Source organism: Andrena cerasifolii, chromosome 13 (genome assembly GCF_050908995.1).
Source record: "Andrena cerasifolii isolate SP2316 chromosome 13, iyAndCera1_principal, whole genome shotgun sequence".
NCBI classification, from domain to species: domain Eukaryota; kingdom Metazoa; phylum Arthropoda; class Insecta; order Hymenoptera; family Andrenidae; genus Andrena; species Andrena cerasifolii.
Window position 1 is genome coordinate 11,695,563 of NC_135130.1, and position 16,862 is coordinate 11,712,424.

The window sequence follows — 16,862 nt, forward strand, 5'->3', positions numbered from 1 at the left end:
AATCTGGAAGGCAATTGGCAAAATTCGAAACTCGTGGATAAATCAATTTTGATTTTTTTAATTTTTCAGACTTCTTCCATCCCTAAAATTATTCATTTCATTTTTCCAAATTATGCAATAAATAAATTTCCTTCGTTACTAGTTTCTCAAAAAGGAGCTAAGAAGGCATTTTCTTAGACTCTCTTTCTCTTTCCCTTTTAGAGGGCAACCCTAGGCCAATCGAGAATTGCCGATATCCTCGAGGAGAAAGGAGGTACCTCGTCCTTCGTGGGAAGTTTGAGGACTTTGCGCTTGAACTTGATACGAAATGGGCTAACGGCGATCAATACGAGAGCTTTCGGCGCTTGCGAGGCATGGCCTGGCCGAGACCACCCTGAAAGCTCCGCAGGAGAAGCTACTACGCTTGTTATCATCATGGGAATCTCCATAGACACGTAGCTACAACAGAAATGCGTCTAGACGGATTGATTTTTTTCCCTTGCAACTCATTCAAGCTACGCACTGAATCGGAAGTAACACATAACCTCAATTCTCGTTAGGGGTTATTGGAAAAAGTTGTCCCTATTGATAGATTTGCTCGTTAAACCACTGTTGAGGGGGGAGAATGTTCGCTTTTCCTCGATGGAGGGCGATAAAAAGTTATCTTTGAAGCGAAGGTGATGCTGAGAAATTATTCTTCAAAAATTGAAGTCGAAGTGTTTGACCATGGGTATTGGGGTCGGGATATTGACTTTAGCGAGTCAGAATCGAAGAATTCAAGTTCGCGGATTTTACTGTCTAATAATTCTAAGTTAAGCGATTAGAATGATTCACGGGGTAACTCCAGCCAACGCATCGTTGTTTACCATGCTATTAGGATAAGATAAGAGAATCGCATGTTAGACTTCTTTCCAATCGATAGTGAATGTTTCTCGTGATTCAGTTCCTTCAGAGTGACTGGCGACTTAGCAGTTAGATAAGAGATGTTCAATCGAAGGAATCCTTAAATATCCCCAGGAGACCTTTTCCTTTTACACGTGTCTCTCGCTCCATCCATTAACAAATCAATGAGGCAATTAGTTCTCAATTACAGCCGGCCGTCAACGTCGACGAAATAATAAAATTCAATTGCAAAAGCGATACAGATTCTGCGTATTTATGAGTTACATAAGTCCCTGGTTTACTCAGATATGGTAATGCTGCTGGAATTGCCATTTATCTACTGACGATTTGTCAATTAATATTCACAATACTCAGACAACCATGTGACAGTATAATCATTTTCCTTTTCACGCTGAATATCATCGCAGCAGGAAGATATCCTTGAACAAAATCACACCGAGTTAATCTGCCCCTACTTTTCTTCCAAAACATTGCCAGTTTCGCGATGCTGGCATTAAATAAACTTTAGGGTTTGGGGATGGTCGCTCAGTGGCCTCAGGCTAGGGCTGGGACTATTCGAATAATTCAATATTCGAACAGTACTCGAATACTTAAATATTCGAATTATATTCGCCAAATAACTGAGCAACTGAAGTATTCGAATGATCGAATACCGAAAAATTCGACAAATACTCCCAGCCCTACCTCCGGCAGCCAACTACTTTCCTCCAGACTATACCAGGAGGCTTTTTTAACTCCACGACCTTACGCACCTCCGCTCCCTCATATACCCATACAAACTCTTCGTTACTTCTAAATCCTACATCCATCCATTGCGCCCAGATATACCCCAGGAACCTTTCCCTAAAAATTCCATTCCTTTTGTAGCCACCAACCACGTCTATCCACTGTCTCTCTCTCCGGCGACACTCGGCACAATGGACGATCGCTTTCGCAAGAAGCACGTATCCGCGCGGCAGAAAAGCTCGCTGCGCGTCTATGACCCACAGCGCTGAATTTAATTACCCCGCAACGACACGACTCCCACGGCGGGACAGGGACACGCGGACCGTTGGAAGTTCGCCGCCGATGCCGATCGAAACGCGCAGATTTCCCTTTCGTCGTGCCCTTTATGGAACGCGGTTGACACCGTCCCGCTGCTCGTACGCAACCGCTGGTCGGGCGACACGAACGGCGAGCAATGCAGCTGCGATTCCGTATACGATCCTCTCCCGAGAAACCGTTTCCCGCGGCATTCTACCGCATGCAAATCCGCCCGACACACGCGCCCAGTTGGACAACCACCCCGCTTGGACCGGTCAAGTGTCATGGCTGCAGTTCGAGGTGTAGACCTCAGGGGAGCAAGGCATATCTACCTGTTCAGAGTTTAAGAAAAGCTGTTGGGAGCTAAGCAGAAGCTAGCGGAAGGATAACTTCCCGGGACCACGTGAGTGTGAAGAGGAGTCAGCCATTAATCTGGGCAAGTGGTCGACTACTTTTAGTGAAACGACCGCAATCAGGCGGGGGGATTAAAATAACGAAGCTGTCCCGTTTTCCCGCGTCCTTTCTGCAACCATCCACGGTATGCTTTTTAGCACACGCCCAGGCATCCGGGGGATTTACCCACTCGCCGCGGAGAACAGTGACAACCCCTCAGCAGTTGCTGCTGAATGGGAAGAGCAATTCGCTGATACACTCTCGTAGGAATTCAAGCGGATGAAATACTGCAGTCGAGATGCCTGACGCTTGTAACGGGGCAACGGTGGATGTTTCTGACCAGGGGTTATACCTGACCTGCATTCTGAATCTTTTGACCGAAGAACTGAGAAAAGTACTCTGGCAGGATTGTGATATCGAGAAACTGACGTCTGCTGCGAGTTAACGAGCGTTCTGAAAGCAGCCCGGGCCTTTTAGCCGCATCAAAGCGGCCAGACGGCATTCGTTTCACACTGAAACACTCTGGGGAAACGCGGTGCGCGAGAACGCTGACATTTCCACGTGACAGACTCCTCGACGCATGCAGAACGACGATCTACGGGCGAACGCGGCGATTCGCGAAGCAGAAATTCTATTCTTGCGGGGCTGCGGTGGTTTCCCGACGTTATCATTCTCCTCAATTCCCTAGGCGAGATTCCGAACGTGAGGAACGACGCGAGGACACGCGACCCTTGAGCAGATAAATCTGCGCACCATGGCTGCGCACGTATGTGAATTACACTAGGACTAAAAAGTGGAGGTTAGGTCGCTTAGTGGAAACGTCAATTTAGATGAGATAATGCTTCTTAGCGCCTCGTTTTATGGAAATAAAACGCCACAATGGGAGATTGTATTTCAAGTCGATCAGAGTGTAGCAGAAATCGTGGCATACATTGCGTGAAAATTGTCTAAGAAAATGGAAGCTGGAAGCATTCCCACGCGTAACGACGTATTTACGATCGTTCAGGGTGAACTGAAATCGCGATCAGCTCGATCGGCGAAACAGAATGAGCAATTACGCCCGTACTGCCCACGGAGCGCGGTATACCGACGCCAATGCGTCACATTTAGCTAGTGATTTAGTGTTCATTATCCATTTAGAGGTAGAAACACGCTTCGGACTCGAAACTGGCGCGAACAGTTTTTTTTTACCGTGCGCCATGCTAATACGATTTACGAGTCGCACGCGAAACGACTGGCCGCTCCGGAAGAATGTTATCACGGCGACGTTTAAACTGTCATTTCACGTGTACCGCGGCTATATACCGGACTTTTTCGATGTCCTCGGGGCCACCTGCGACGAGATCGCTCGGTGACAACGTACAATCGCCGCTCGCGTTCTATTTTACGCTGTTCAGCGATGACCACTAGCGTGCCACTGGGATTAAGACGTCCCTCTGGTAGAAAATTAATTCCTGCTCACGGATATCGAGATGTGTTCACGTTCGACTTCATCTCCCATTCGAATAAACACGTTTACAACCGCAGATTAATAAACGAAGAACGCCAGCGTGTTGGACGCAGCATGTGCGTGGCCGCCGATGAGCATGAATTATGTAGCGTGAGTCATTAGCGCCACGGAAAGGAGTGCGTTTATCAGAGGGCGCTTCTTCGGCCTTTCGACGCTAGAATACGTGTCGCTACTCTCTCATTCCGGATCTCGCGATATTCACGGTCAGCAGGCGGTGGCGCCATAAATACACTCCTATGCGCACTAAGGGCGCGAGTTATTCTTGTATTAGGGATACGTTCGAGCCGCTGGTCGTAAAAATACCACGCTGCTTTCGACGTTGGAGCGTGGAATCCCAAGAATTGGAGAACAGAGGTGGCTTTGTCTTCCCGCTCTGCGGACTTCCACGTTGCTGTTGATAGGACTACTACATTTATAACGCAACAGGGCTAGACGTAATCCCCCTACCAAGCGTTAATTCCTAGGATTGCTAGGGAACAGATCTCGGACTCACCATTTCGTCGAGGCTCTTCAAGTCGTTGGTGACGATCTGCGGCTGCGGCCCGTAGATGAGGCACGGTTCCTCCTGTTGCATGTCTGCGTACTCGTCGTCGCTCTCCTCGTTCCCCCCGTTGGTATGGGCGCCATTAGCCGCCTTGTTTTCCGCCGCGATCTCCCTGTCGATCTGCCTCTCCATCTGCACGAGCATCGGCGCAAGCATCCCGAATTTCGCGCCCCTGCGCGCCACCTCCAGTAAACAGAGGATCACGTGGCGCTCGTTCTTGCGCATTATCAGGTCGTCGGTCTCGAACAGCAGGCACTCGATGATACCGAGGCTGTTGCGGCACCAGCCGATGAAATTCGACACGTTGTCGCGGGCGAAGAACGTGCCGGCCTTCGCGTTCGGCAGGAAGGCCACGTCGCTCAGCTGGCTCATCGGCACAGCCAGAGACGAGGTTATCGAGCGTGTCATCGAGATCTTACGCGCCTGACGCCGCGCCACGTACTCCGACGCTGCCTTCCGTACGTTGTTCGAGTGCTGCAAACAACAGAGAAAGCAAATTAATGGCGGAACAAGTGAACAGAAGTGTCAGAGGATTAGGATGATAGATCTTGTCAGAATTATAGACCTAACACCCTGTATATAACTCCCTACAATAAACGCGAAGTTAGCGCTAAAGCGAATGCTCAACTCTGTTCACCTCGAATACCCAAGATACTCCTGCATCTCTAACCTTCGCCGCACAGCTGACATTCACTAGTTGCAAGCGTGCCTCGTGCATCCAGCGATCGTGGCTCGTTCGCTCCCGCTGATTAAAGAGTCAAACAGACACCGATAGCATCTTAACACCCGCCAAGCTAATTGTTCCATTAATAATAACGCGGTACGCGCGCGCTTAATGCGCTTAACATTTGCACGGGCGATAAATATTCCCGGCAGGCACGGACATAGATGCTGCAGCACTTTTATTATCGGCGCTGCCGGCCGGCTTAAGTAACCCGCGTGATAATTGGATATCGGGATGATGTAAATGAGCGTGCAGCGGGCGCTGCGCCGTTCCAACTGCGCCTAATAACAGGTTTTGACGCGGTGTCTATCGTTTAATACCGTCGTGGCGCGGGAGGACTTGCTATTTTCCGACGGGTAACGGCGTTCCGACGATTTTTATCAGCGCGATTAATTAGAAACGGGTAGATATCGCCGCGTTTACCTAGGTTAGGTCCTCTCTAACGAGAATTCTGCTCGTTTTTGGTTCGTCGGTGAGAATAGGGACGTCTATTGTTTCTTAATAAATGGTATCCGCTGATAAATCTGATAGAGACTCGCTATTTTGCAGTTTTTTGACTTTCCTATCTGATTTTATTGTAAAAGAATCGATTTTCTAAGTTTATTTATGAGTCTGGACAGGTTAGTTGTCCCTGGTGGGAGGCGTGTGAACCCCTATGGGGCGCCAAAGACGAATGGGAGAGCAGCAGTCCCTGATTAAACGCGCGTGAACCCCTAAAGCGCAACTTTTCTTAATAAAATTGAACTTTTTCAATACTTTCCAATTCTTCTTCGAATCTAGAAGATGGTAACGTTGCTCGGGAAGTTCGAACAGCTGAAAGTTCTCAGACTACACCGCAAAGTAGAAGAAACTTTAGAAGATCCAGCCATGAATCACTTTGCTTGTCACTTTATTCGATCTATTTATCTCCTTTTGATTTATTACTCAACGGGAGACCGTTTCGACCGACTTACACTTCCAACCCTATCTCGACGAGTTGTGTACACGCGATATTTACACGGGAATTTGATCAATGGGGCGATTCTCGCGTCCTGTGAGTTCTATGGGAACATCTGCGGGCCTCCTGCGAAGGGAGTTCATCCTGAGTTACTCAATAACTCCATCCCGAACAAACATCCCGCTTTATTTGCAAAACATTGACTCGCTTATAGCGGCGAAAAAGATTGATGAGAAAGGTCAATAATGGTTATTGTAAAGTGTCCAATATCGCCAGATTTCCATCGCTACTGTGTGCCTCAGGCGCACTATGGGTAACTCTATACTCGGCCCACAACGGAACTATCGACAGATGTGGTTCCGACAGCGGCAGAAGGCATTCGTAATTTTCATTGACTCCAGAAGTATTCTCAAAAGTGCCATTCCTTCTGAAATGGTACTTATTTCGTCACAAGTAACCGACTCCAAATGAGGATATAGAAAAAATGAAGTGTAAAGATCAAAGGTGTGTTGTATAATAGCAGTTTAATTACTCGCGCCTTGCGAAATATTAATATTCATTCTTTTCAGCTAATTCAGGCGCTGACGAGGTCAATGTTACGTAGATTAATGCCTTCTTATCTCACTTTCACTGTAACACATACTCGAAGCCTCGTGCTTGACCCATCATCACGAGATAAGTTTGGAGTTTTCTACTTTTTTTGTTTCTCGTCCTTTATTTTAACAAATCTTCAATTGCAACACTGTAATTCAAATTTATTTTAACTGTCGTTCCAATAGAAATATTGTAGAAAAATTATATTTTGCTTGGTCCGCTGCTGGAAGTCATTTATCTGTACCGAGCAAACTTCCCGTATCATTATGACACGTATCTACTACCGCCACTGTTAAACCGACCGTACGACTTGATAAAGCAGTTAAAGAGGTCAACTCGCAGACGCTGATCGATTGTTCCGTAATTTTTCATTTCCTGTCTCGATACGCTGCCTTGAATTTCAACACCCGCCGATGGGAAGACGCCGCAACAGGCCTCATAACTGTTACACGATAACAATGACAAGGAAAAATTCTTTCCTCCTTACACAATTTTTTAATCTTCCTAATTTACATTCAGAGCAACAACGTTGCTATTCTAAAACACTACGAATAAACAAAAGAAAACTTACAAGCCCTCGAAGACTAACCAAACCGATATTTTCGGTTGCCAAATGCTCCGTTAAATACTCCCACACGAAATGAGTAATATAATATTCCCAGACTTAAAAGTTAAAGCACTCCATGCTCCATGCCTTCGAGAACAGAAGAGAAATGTGACCCCAAGAATTGAAAAACCTTTATCGAACCAAACCGCTCGGTTACCGAATGCTGAAGCGCTCCTACGTAAATCGCCCAAGTTCCAACGGATTCGACGATTCGTGAACGGCGAAAAGACATCGAATGGTGGCCGGCCATAGAGACAACGGCTCGCCTACTCGATTCCCGATTCGATAGCAGGATTTCCAGCTGCGAGGGCGAAGCGAAACGGTTGCCTCGTTACAGAAGGCCGTTGACACATTCGCCTAATCTCTATATTATCCCTCGGGGAGGTATCGAGGAGACCGGGACGGCCGACCGGATGCTGTTAGATAGAATTTTTACGAGTGCACGAGACGGCTTGAACCGCATACCATCGCCTTATGGGCACCACGTGCAGCCAATACCAGTGAAAACGAGATACGCCCGTCGACAGGCCCTTGCTAGCAGTGGGATCAAATTCAGTATGGATACTAGAGGGTGGTGCTTATTTGACCCAAAGAATTATTTTTGTATTTTTTTACGGGGTACCCTGTCAATGTTAAGAGTTTTATGAATAAGTAATGTGGTATTAATTCTATTTTTTTCTGTTACATATTAGGGTTGCTACCAGACATTGAAATTTGTCCTTTTTAAGAATAAAAATGCAATTCTTTTTCGACGTATTGTATTTTTTAACAACGGCGTCCAGAGACTTTTTTCCAGGGGTGGGTTAATTTTGAGACGATGGTAAAGGAAAATATACCCCTCTTGCTTTTTTAAACCCATTTTGTAGCGCCAATTTAATTAAAAATTTAAAACCGCAATTTAAAATATTCCCTTTTTTAGTATAAACTTAACACAGATCAGTTTTGAAAAATAAGCGATTTTTTTCTCAAAAAGCAGGTGGGGAACTGCCTCTTTTGCACCCCCCTCCGGACACCCATGCCCAGTAATATTTTAAAAGTTGAATTTTAAGCACCACCCTAATGGACGCGCTGGTTTTGGAAAAAAGTCCCATTTGAATAACGACCAACAATCATAAATAAAAAGTTAATTAACCGAAGCACGTATATTACACGAACCGCAATTGACCCAGAAACCGATTTTCGATATAGGAAAAGTCACTCATTTTGAATAATATTCTCCCGTAATTAAATATTCAGAATTCACACGAAATGGTCCCTCGGCTCACTAAATCCGTTTTACGATCCACGTAACACAGATGTTGGAGAAATTTGACTTTTCTACCTGTAAAAAAATTGTCCCCCAGCAAAATCGAGGAGAATTCCCGAGGATCGTTAAACAGCAAACTAGAAATTGCAAGAGAAAACGACGACGCTAAATTGGAATGGGACATAACTGTTCCTGGAATTAATTTCCGCTCCAGGCACGTATTCGCCGTCGGTCCAAGAGAATTTCCGAAATCCAGCGCGATGGGCGCTGACAAAATCGATCGATGACCCATTTGCGCGTGCAATTAAAGGGGCCATTGGTCGGCGGCGCGATACAATCGTTCGCCACGGTCTATTCCGATTGTGCAGAGTTGTTAATAAGGCTCTCGACGCCGCGACATGCTCGAGGGCTTTCGAGAAGAAATTAATCGGCCCGGGTTAAGAATGAGACCCTTGCAGACTTGCCATTTGTTTCAATTACATCATCGGTTTCATCGACTGCAGAGATTCGTTATTGGGCACAGAATGTTGACTCTGCCATATTGAAAATTTAAATTGGACGTCGTCAAGCTGGCAATAAAATTAAAAGAGTATTCTGCCCACCAATTGAATCTCAAAACGTCACGCGAAGGGACTATTTAAAAAATTTAAAATCCCTTTCAAATTCATTCCTAATGTCGAGAGTGTGCTCGTAACGTCATAACGAACGGCAATTCGACGGCGTGTACACGAAATTGGAAACGAGAAAGACACATCGATAATGGCCTAGCTGGAATGGGATATAACTGTTCCTGAAATTAGCTTTCTCCTCGCTGTTTACACGTGCTCTCCGGTGGATTCTGCAAATCGGATGATTCGAAACCGTGGCGAATCGTTAACCCATCCATTAACACAAGTATTCCGAGCCATCCTTTCCACATTTATCACCTGAATCATCAAAGAACCACCTCCCTCAAATGAAAAAAAAAACTCTTTTGAGAGTCCGAAAAAGAAGTACTCGAAACGAAAGTACCTCCAAGTAGACTGCTACGCGAATGAAGTCTTCTCGTGTCTACGGATTAAGGAGTCCTACCGCAAAAGGGTAGTCTTACCGCAAAATTACCGAGGGTTGCGGAGGGGCGGGCTAGGATTGAGAGCCACTGGGGAGATAGAGGAAAAGAGCCGTGCAGAAGAGCCGAGGAGCAGCCGCATATGGTAATATGCTCGGCAGATGAGAGTTTGACGGCAGGATGTCACATTGCGTGGCCTCTGACCCCCTCGTGCCGTCTCCGCGACTACCGTGGGCAAATGCGCTTAATGAAAATGGTTGTTGCACACTCAACGTCGTGAATTAGAGCCGGCTCTCTTCGCCAGGGTACAGTTGTCGGGGACATCGTGTCGTTAACCGTAACGCCGCGTAGAAAAGCGTAACGCGGCTCGGTTTGTTTTACTTGCCCTCCCACACCGCTGCTCCCATCAATTCGAGTCGTGGGAGCGCGCGTAGCGCACCACCGGGGCGATGGTGTTGCGGGATCTTTACAAGTATCCTCCGAGGGCTGGGATCTGCAGAGTTCGAGGTAAATATGGTCAGCTGTAGATCGATACCTGATGCACCAATCTCTTTAGATGATTATAGCTGTAGACACTTTGGATGACTTTGGATCTAAGTATTCGAATTCGAATTCGAGATTCGAATCAAAATTAATCGAATTATTTGAATTATTCGAATAATTACAGCTGCAATTTCAGAGTGTACACTCTTAGCTATTCGTCGGTGATGAATTTTCCAGTGTACGTATTCTAACCAAGAACAATCAGTCTTCACCTCTGCAGCACCAGCAACGAGCTGGCATGCGTGACAGAAGCAATTCTGAGTCATCTTCGTTTCACGACAGCGCAGTGATTCCCGTTTGAAGCATTGCACGCGTGAGGCGCGTGACGGCGTCGAACACCAAGAACGTGCCACGGAAGAATGCCAGCGGAGGTATGATATGCATAAGACGCCACGGAGAGAACCTATCCCGTTTTTCTCGCTCGCCGTACGACAAATGAGGTGCGCGAGGTGCGCACGCAATTACGCAGGGGTCTGTTGCTCGGTGGGAAAAGCGGAGTTTCTCGGAATCCCATGGAAAATCCTGATCCCGTGTGAATAGAAAACGTTCGGTCTGTTAGTTTCACCTTGTACCATGCTCCTCTTGTCTTGATAAAAATTTCTCCTTTCTTCCGCGGCCTGCCTTCCTCGGAAGTGATAGAGGAACGCGTAGCCTTGTACTTCTTCAAATAATTGCAATTAACAGCGATTTCACGTCGACGAGCATTACAGTTTCCACGACTGCGATTGTTCGATGTAAAGGTACATTTATCGCCGAGCAATTATTGTATTTTCTATGGCCTGTTACGGTTTCCTTGCTCCGTTATCTCGACACGCCGATCCAGCCAGGACTAAGTTATAAGCCGTATCGCCAACGAGTTAGTCATTAATTACGGCACGGATTACTTTGTCCAGCAATTGTGTTCTCAATTACTTAATAGCCGGCCGATGTCGATTACTGTGACAGCCGATACGGTGGGAAAACCGACTTCGTATGGATAAACGCGGCGATATATCACGGGGAAAGTAATATCGAGGCGAATGGATATTTACGAGGTGAATGGGGATCTGTGGTTTCTTTTGAAGGGAAATTAGAAGAGTCCGATGGCCCTTAAGCGAAGCAATGTAAATAAGGTGGTGTTGGGCGTTTTCAATTCTGGCGAAATGGGAGTTTTATGATGAGGGGTAATGAGTGCGTAAATTTGCATGGAAGAGTTGTATTTGCACGAAATTCATGTAGGCAAGTGTACCTCGTTTCGCTTTCATGCAACTGCAACGAGCACTTTACGGTGAACGAAGCGCACTTTCATCGGCTAATCCGTCTCGTCGGCTGTTTGAAGCCAGTCCCTCGTCTCGTTTCAATGATTCAAAAGCGTTACAAAGGACCGTGACGCAACCTTTGTCGCCGTTTTGGTGACAATCGGCGCTCCGTGAAACCGACGGGTTTAATTTAATCTACAGGTAATGAAGGATTGCACTGTGATTCTGTTTGGTGATTTTGGGTAATGAAAGGGTCTATCAATGAAAACTTTAGGGAACTTGGGAAATGAGGGAAATTAGAGAACTTGGAAACTTGGGGAATTAGTAAACTTAGGAAATTGGCAGGAGATTGGAAACATGGGAAATTTGAGATTTGGAGAATTGGGAAATCGAAACTTTTGGAAAATGGAAACTTGGGAAACTCGGGAAATTGAAAACTGGAGAAATGGCAAATTGGAAAACTTGGAAATTTGGAACTCATGGACATTGAGTGTTGGGAAATAGGGAAAATTGAAAATTCCTCAAACCAAAAAGCCGAGACATTTGGAAAATGGGGAAAGTTAGAAAAGCGATAACTCTTTCCCGAAACGACAGAAACCGCCGGTAATTCGCCGACTACTTAAGCCACATTAAATACAGATAAGAGAAAATAAATGGAGCATCAAAAAACTTATTTAGTAGAGCTGATAGATTCGGTATCGGTTTCACTACCATATTATTACGTTAAACCGAGGCCCGAGCGTACGCAAAAAGTCGCACGCCAATATGTTCGCCGTTGATCGCGGTGATTAATCTTAATTATCGAAGCATAACGAAGATTGATAATAAACAAGGACTGAAAGATCAAACGCGGCAATATGTCTCGAAGTAAATCGCTCCCAGTATCAATTAAAATTCCTCTTCCTAGATTTCATCGTCGAGATTCGCGTATAAAATAAGTCCAGCTTATTACTAGTGAAAGCAACTGGTCTCTACGACATCGACGATTTTATCATTTCAAACACAGACATTTCAACCCCTACAGACCACCCAGTAGCCTTCCAAAGACAAAAATTAAAACCCCCATCAAAAGTATGTAAATCTCCAAAAATCCTCGACAAATCTGCTCCACGATGGCGCCAAACCCTACCCCCGCAGTCTATTTCCGTCTGTTGTTTTTCTATCACATCCCTGCATCGCGCAGCACCCGAATTTCGGGGAAGATCGGTATATTTAGACTAGGACCACGAAAAAGGCCGGATGGAAGGACGCCCCTGGATTTATTTTTAAAAAATTCTCTTTATTCCTGGTCTAGACGAACTAACAAATCGTCCCCGCCGGGCGTGTCCATTGAAGCTCTGCAAAGGAACTTGAACGGGGAGGAAACGGGCTGGAGGAAGGAAGTCGACCAACCGGAAACGTTTTCGAGGCCGGCTGGTCTTCGACTGGAGAACGTTTAAACATAGTTCTTTTCAGTTGTTTCTGTTTTTCCTGGGATAAACTTGTCTGAGCCTAAAAGGTCCATCATGGCCTCCTCTAAGATAGATTAATAAGAAGTAGAATTAATTTCTAATGAGAGACAGTCATGGAATTGAGACAATGGACCCCAAACGCGTTGGAGTCCCTTTCTTTTCCCTATTAAGGAAGGGCAACGAATATTTAGTCCCAATTATGGCCAATCGAGTTTCCTCCACGGTTAATTGGCAAGAAAAAACAATAATCGTCGTACAGGAAAGCGATTCTTGGAAGCAGAAAAAGGGGAACACACGTTAGGCAAGTCGAGGCCTCGATGGAGCCGCCGTAAATTCTAATTCACCGCGAGAAGGGACAAGGAAAGCAGATGTCGACAATTGTGCTTAATTAATCCACCGTACTGGGCCGACTTCGTCTGTTCTGGATCGCTGGAATTCCACGAAACCCCCTCCATGCGCGAATGCATAAGACGCGAAAAAATCTAATCACCAATTCATGACTTCGTCCGAGCAAATTCCATTCAATTTGCGCATGAAAACCGGCATTTCCTGTTCCATAGCCTTTTTACATCCTCCCCCTGCTATGTAACACGAAATTCAATTCTCTCCCTTCAGAAATAAAGAAAATGTCCTATTACGAATCATAGCGAAGCATAAAATTCGAAGAACCAGCATGCAGCCGAAGTATTTCTATTCTGCCTCACAGAACGATAGTCTGGAATGCCTAAAAGCGTTTAGTTGACACCGTCGAAGATCGATCCCCATATAAGGCCCGCATCGAGGCGCCTGGTATTTGTCATTTCCGACAGGAAAGGCCGTTCCACGGCGTTCCTAAGCCCCTTTCGCCTCCAGATCGCGCGCGATACCGATTGATATACACCGCCGGTCAATCTTTGAACAGTCGATAAAAATCACCTGATTTATAATCCGTCTTCCACTCGCCAATTCATCGGCGAGCTATGGAAACGAATCGGGCGACAGTTGTCCCCGACACCTACGCGGATAAGTCGCTTGGGCTTGGTGAAATTTCGACACGCTCGCTGAAGAGCTCATTATCTACAAACGAGCGATAAAAGAAATGATACTACGATCATGAAAAAGCCAAAGGTCTCCGGAAGCCTCGATGGACTTACAATTAGTGGAAAAAGTGGGGCCATTTCTAGTTATGATTAATTAGAAATCAGGCTAATTGTGAGTTTACTATCCCAAAACCTTTCACGGAAACTATACCACCTACAGAGAGGAAGAAAAGATCAGGAAACCAAGTCTATGGCTTGATACGCGCTCGCCCAGTGTTTGCATCGCGACAGCAGGATAAACGAAAGCGGGGAATGGTGTCCGAAGGTGTCCAGTGGCTTCGTCCTTATTCAGCCGAGGAAAAAACGTGTCAGCCAGCCGAGGGGGCTCGTATCGAGAGCAACGGGGGTCCTTATCGCGTCACGGCTCGTACCTTATTACGTGCACCGCGCCCTTCCACGCCGCACTGGCTCTCGTCACGGCTCGTAAAGTCGACGTGGTCGCAAAAGGTGGCTCGCGAACAGGCCCTGGGATTGGAAATTCCACGGCACGGGGGCCGACGAGGGAGATCCGTTTGTGGGAGAGCCCCGTAATCCTTTTGCTGGTGCAATGGGGGGCGCGTAGTCGATGTACCAGCTCGATTTTCCCCTCCCCCTGCTGCCAACCAGTTTCGCTTTTATCGTCCTGCCTACTCCGAATGTTTCTCTGGCGTGAATTTATAACGACGGCGCGCAGACGCTAATAACGAGCGCAGATATCCGCGAGCTCTTGCACCGCGTGGATGGGGGATACTCGTGGGAGCGAGTCGGGAGATGCGCCGCTGAAAATGGTACTCGAAATGGCACCGAAGATGGCACTCGTAGTCGGCGACCAAGATGGCGCTGAACACCGCGGTACAGGGGTACTCGAAATGACTCGAAACTGCGCTAGAAATGTTACAAAATAATTCCAGAGAGAGTTCCGCGAGTGGTGAATAGAGGTATTCTCGTGAGATTGGTCTGCGGAATTATGACGAATATTTGGAACATCTATTTTTATTTAAAACCAAATTCAAATATCTAAAGTTCCGGCAAAAATTTTATTTCAGTAAATTTCGAATAACGAATGAAAGTTAAAAAAAATTATTCGTCATGTGTCGAATATAAAAAAATGAACTTTTATTTGATCCGTTATTTAAATAATTTTTTATTTAGTTAATGCCCAACTCTGTCGCATTCCTAGAGATCCCAACCACATGTCCCACCCCGACACAGGGAACGGACCCGTCCCGTGTCCGTAGAGGTGTCGGCGCAAAAGTTCCCATTAAGTAATGCTCGCGTCCGCCTATGGCGATGGATGAGGGCCCGATGCGCGGATACCGGGGACCGATTTTACGGCGGCGTGGCTCCGACGGTCGCGGGGAATCGAGTTGCTCGTAGATCAGTGAAAGTCCGAGCTGCTACCCGTTGCTCCGTTTGCTCTGGCGACAGCCAATCCGACACGCGAGACTACTCTATCGTCGCCGTTGAATGGCACAGACGATCGTGCACGCGAGATACAGGCCTGGCTACGCGCGCGCTCTTTCGTCACACCGGCCCAGAGCCGATGGTTCGGGTTTCAGAATTCAGTTTGACAGTCCCGGGGGCCTGGGATCATGTTTGAACACCGGTCGGACACTTTGATTGTCTGCTCCGATTAGACGGCCGCCTGCTGGTCCATTGCTCGTGATAATTAGCCGTCGAGGATTTCGCCCACAGTGGGCTGGTTGGGTGAATTGGAATGTTGGTGGGATGTCTGCTTGAATTGGGCAATGTATGAAATTTGCGACGTGGAGTCTCGGTTGGACGCACGGACTGTCTACTTTGATTAGTAGCTAGCCGAGTCTATTGCTTGAGGCGATTAGGTGTTGAATATATAGTTTGAAGTGGTAGTCTGGCGAACTGAAGTCTTGGTAGGATGACTAGGTAGGGCAATGTTTGAGGATACCGATGCCAATATATCAGTTGCTCTATTGTAGTCAATAGAGCGTGTTGCTTTTACGCGATCCTAGCACTAGTATGCTAGCCTGGGTACCCCGGGTTCGCTGGTGCCCGTCTTGGGGACATGCTCCTGGGGAATAATCACCCACGTAGCATAGCCCAAGCCCTGGGGGGTGTCGGTTGACCAGTAGGTCTGTGTATCGTTAAACTAGTCCTACTTCGACTTCAACGTACACCACGCGCCGAACTATAAAACAAGCGAACTTATGTCGCCGTTCAACGGCACGCCATTACAGATACGACGCCAGTTATTTTCGCCCGATGCAAATCCCCCTGTCTATCTGGCCAGTAAATTCCACGAAATTTATCGCGAACTCTGATTCGAGGACTTTCTACATAACACTCGTCTACTTTATTCACTGTTCCGCCTAGCAGGTATCGCAATAATCGCTCCTGGTGCGCCGTTAATAACAATCGCCATTGCACTTGCCTGGAGGGGCGCCATTTTCGTTACCAATCCCACGCAGCGAAAATCATTAACGGGCTAATGATCGCGTCCACTTTGTCCATTTATTTTTGCAACGACATTCTCAAGCCTCGCTGCTGGTTTGACGCTCATACACACGCGCGACAACACAGAGGACTTGTTTGCGTGATACGGGCATCGATAATTTCCGACGGGGAATTAATTTAACCGGATTGTCCGCTTCGAAAAACCGAATTACACGGCCGCTCTGTCCGCTCGAGCGTTAACAACTTTTTTGGTGTTTCACGTCTTAATAAAATTAGAATTTACTGCCTTTTGCCTCATTACTACTCTGAACTGAAACATCGATCGTTGCGCGAACTGCCTTATTTAATTAAAAGAGTAATCGTGCTCCAATTAATTTACTTAACGTCTATTTGAATTTAAGCTTCCTTTACGCATTTGCAGTTCAAATTACGCACCAAAATAATTGGTACTGAGAAAAGAAGAAAGATGGCGGACTTTCTATCGTCTTTCTCGAGCTTTCTTTCGTTTCTATCCTGGCGCTGAGCTGTATCCTACACGCAGTCGAGTTAAGTTAATTCGTAATTCAGCTGGCGTCGAACAAGAGCTTCCGGTGAACGTCACACGCATCCTCCTTCCTCCGTTTCACGACCCGCG

The 16,862-nt window shown here is 46.6% G+C and overlaps 1 protein-coding gene across 2 annotated transcripts in view; it reads right to left on the reverse strand.

Moving 5' to 3' along the window:
* The window catches only part of LOC143376084 (GAS2-like protein pickled eggs), a 48,943-nt gene that overhangs the window by 22,511 nt on the left and 9,570 nt on the right, over positions 1–16,862 (reverse strand). For both annotated transcript variants that reach the window (XM_076825943.1, XM_076825942.1), the window contains exon 3: positions 4,302–4,826. In XM_076825943.1, the coding sequence (XP_076682058.1) occupies positions 4,302–4,826 (525 nt within the window). The remainder of the gene's footprint in view (positions 1–4,301; positions 4,827–16,862) is intronic.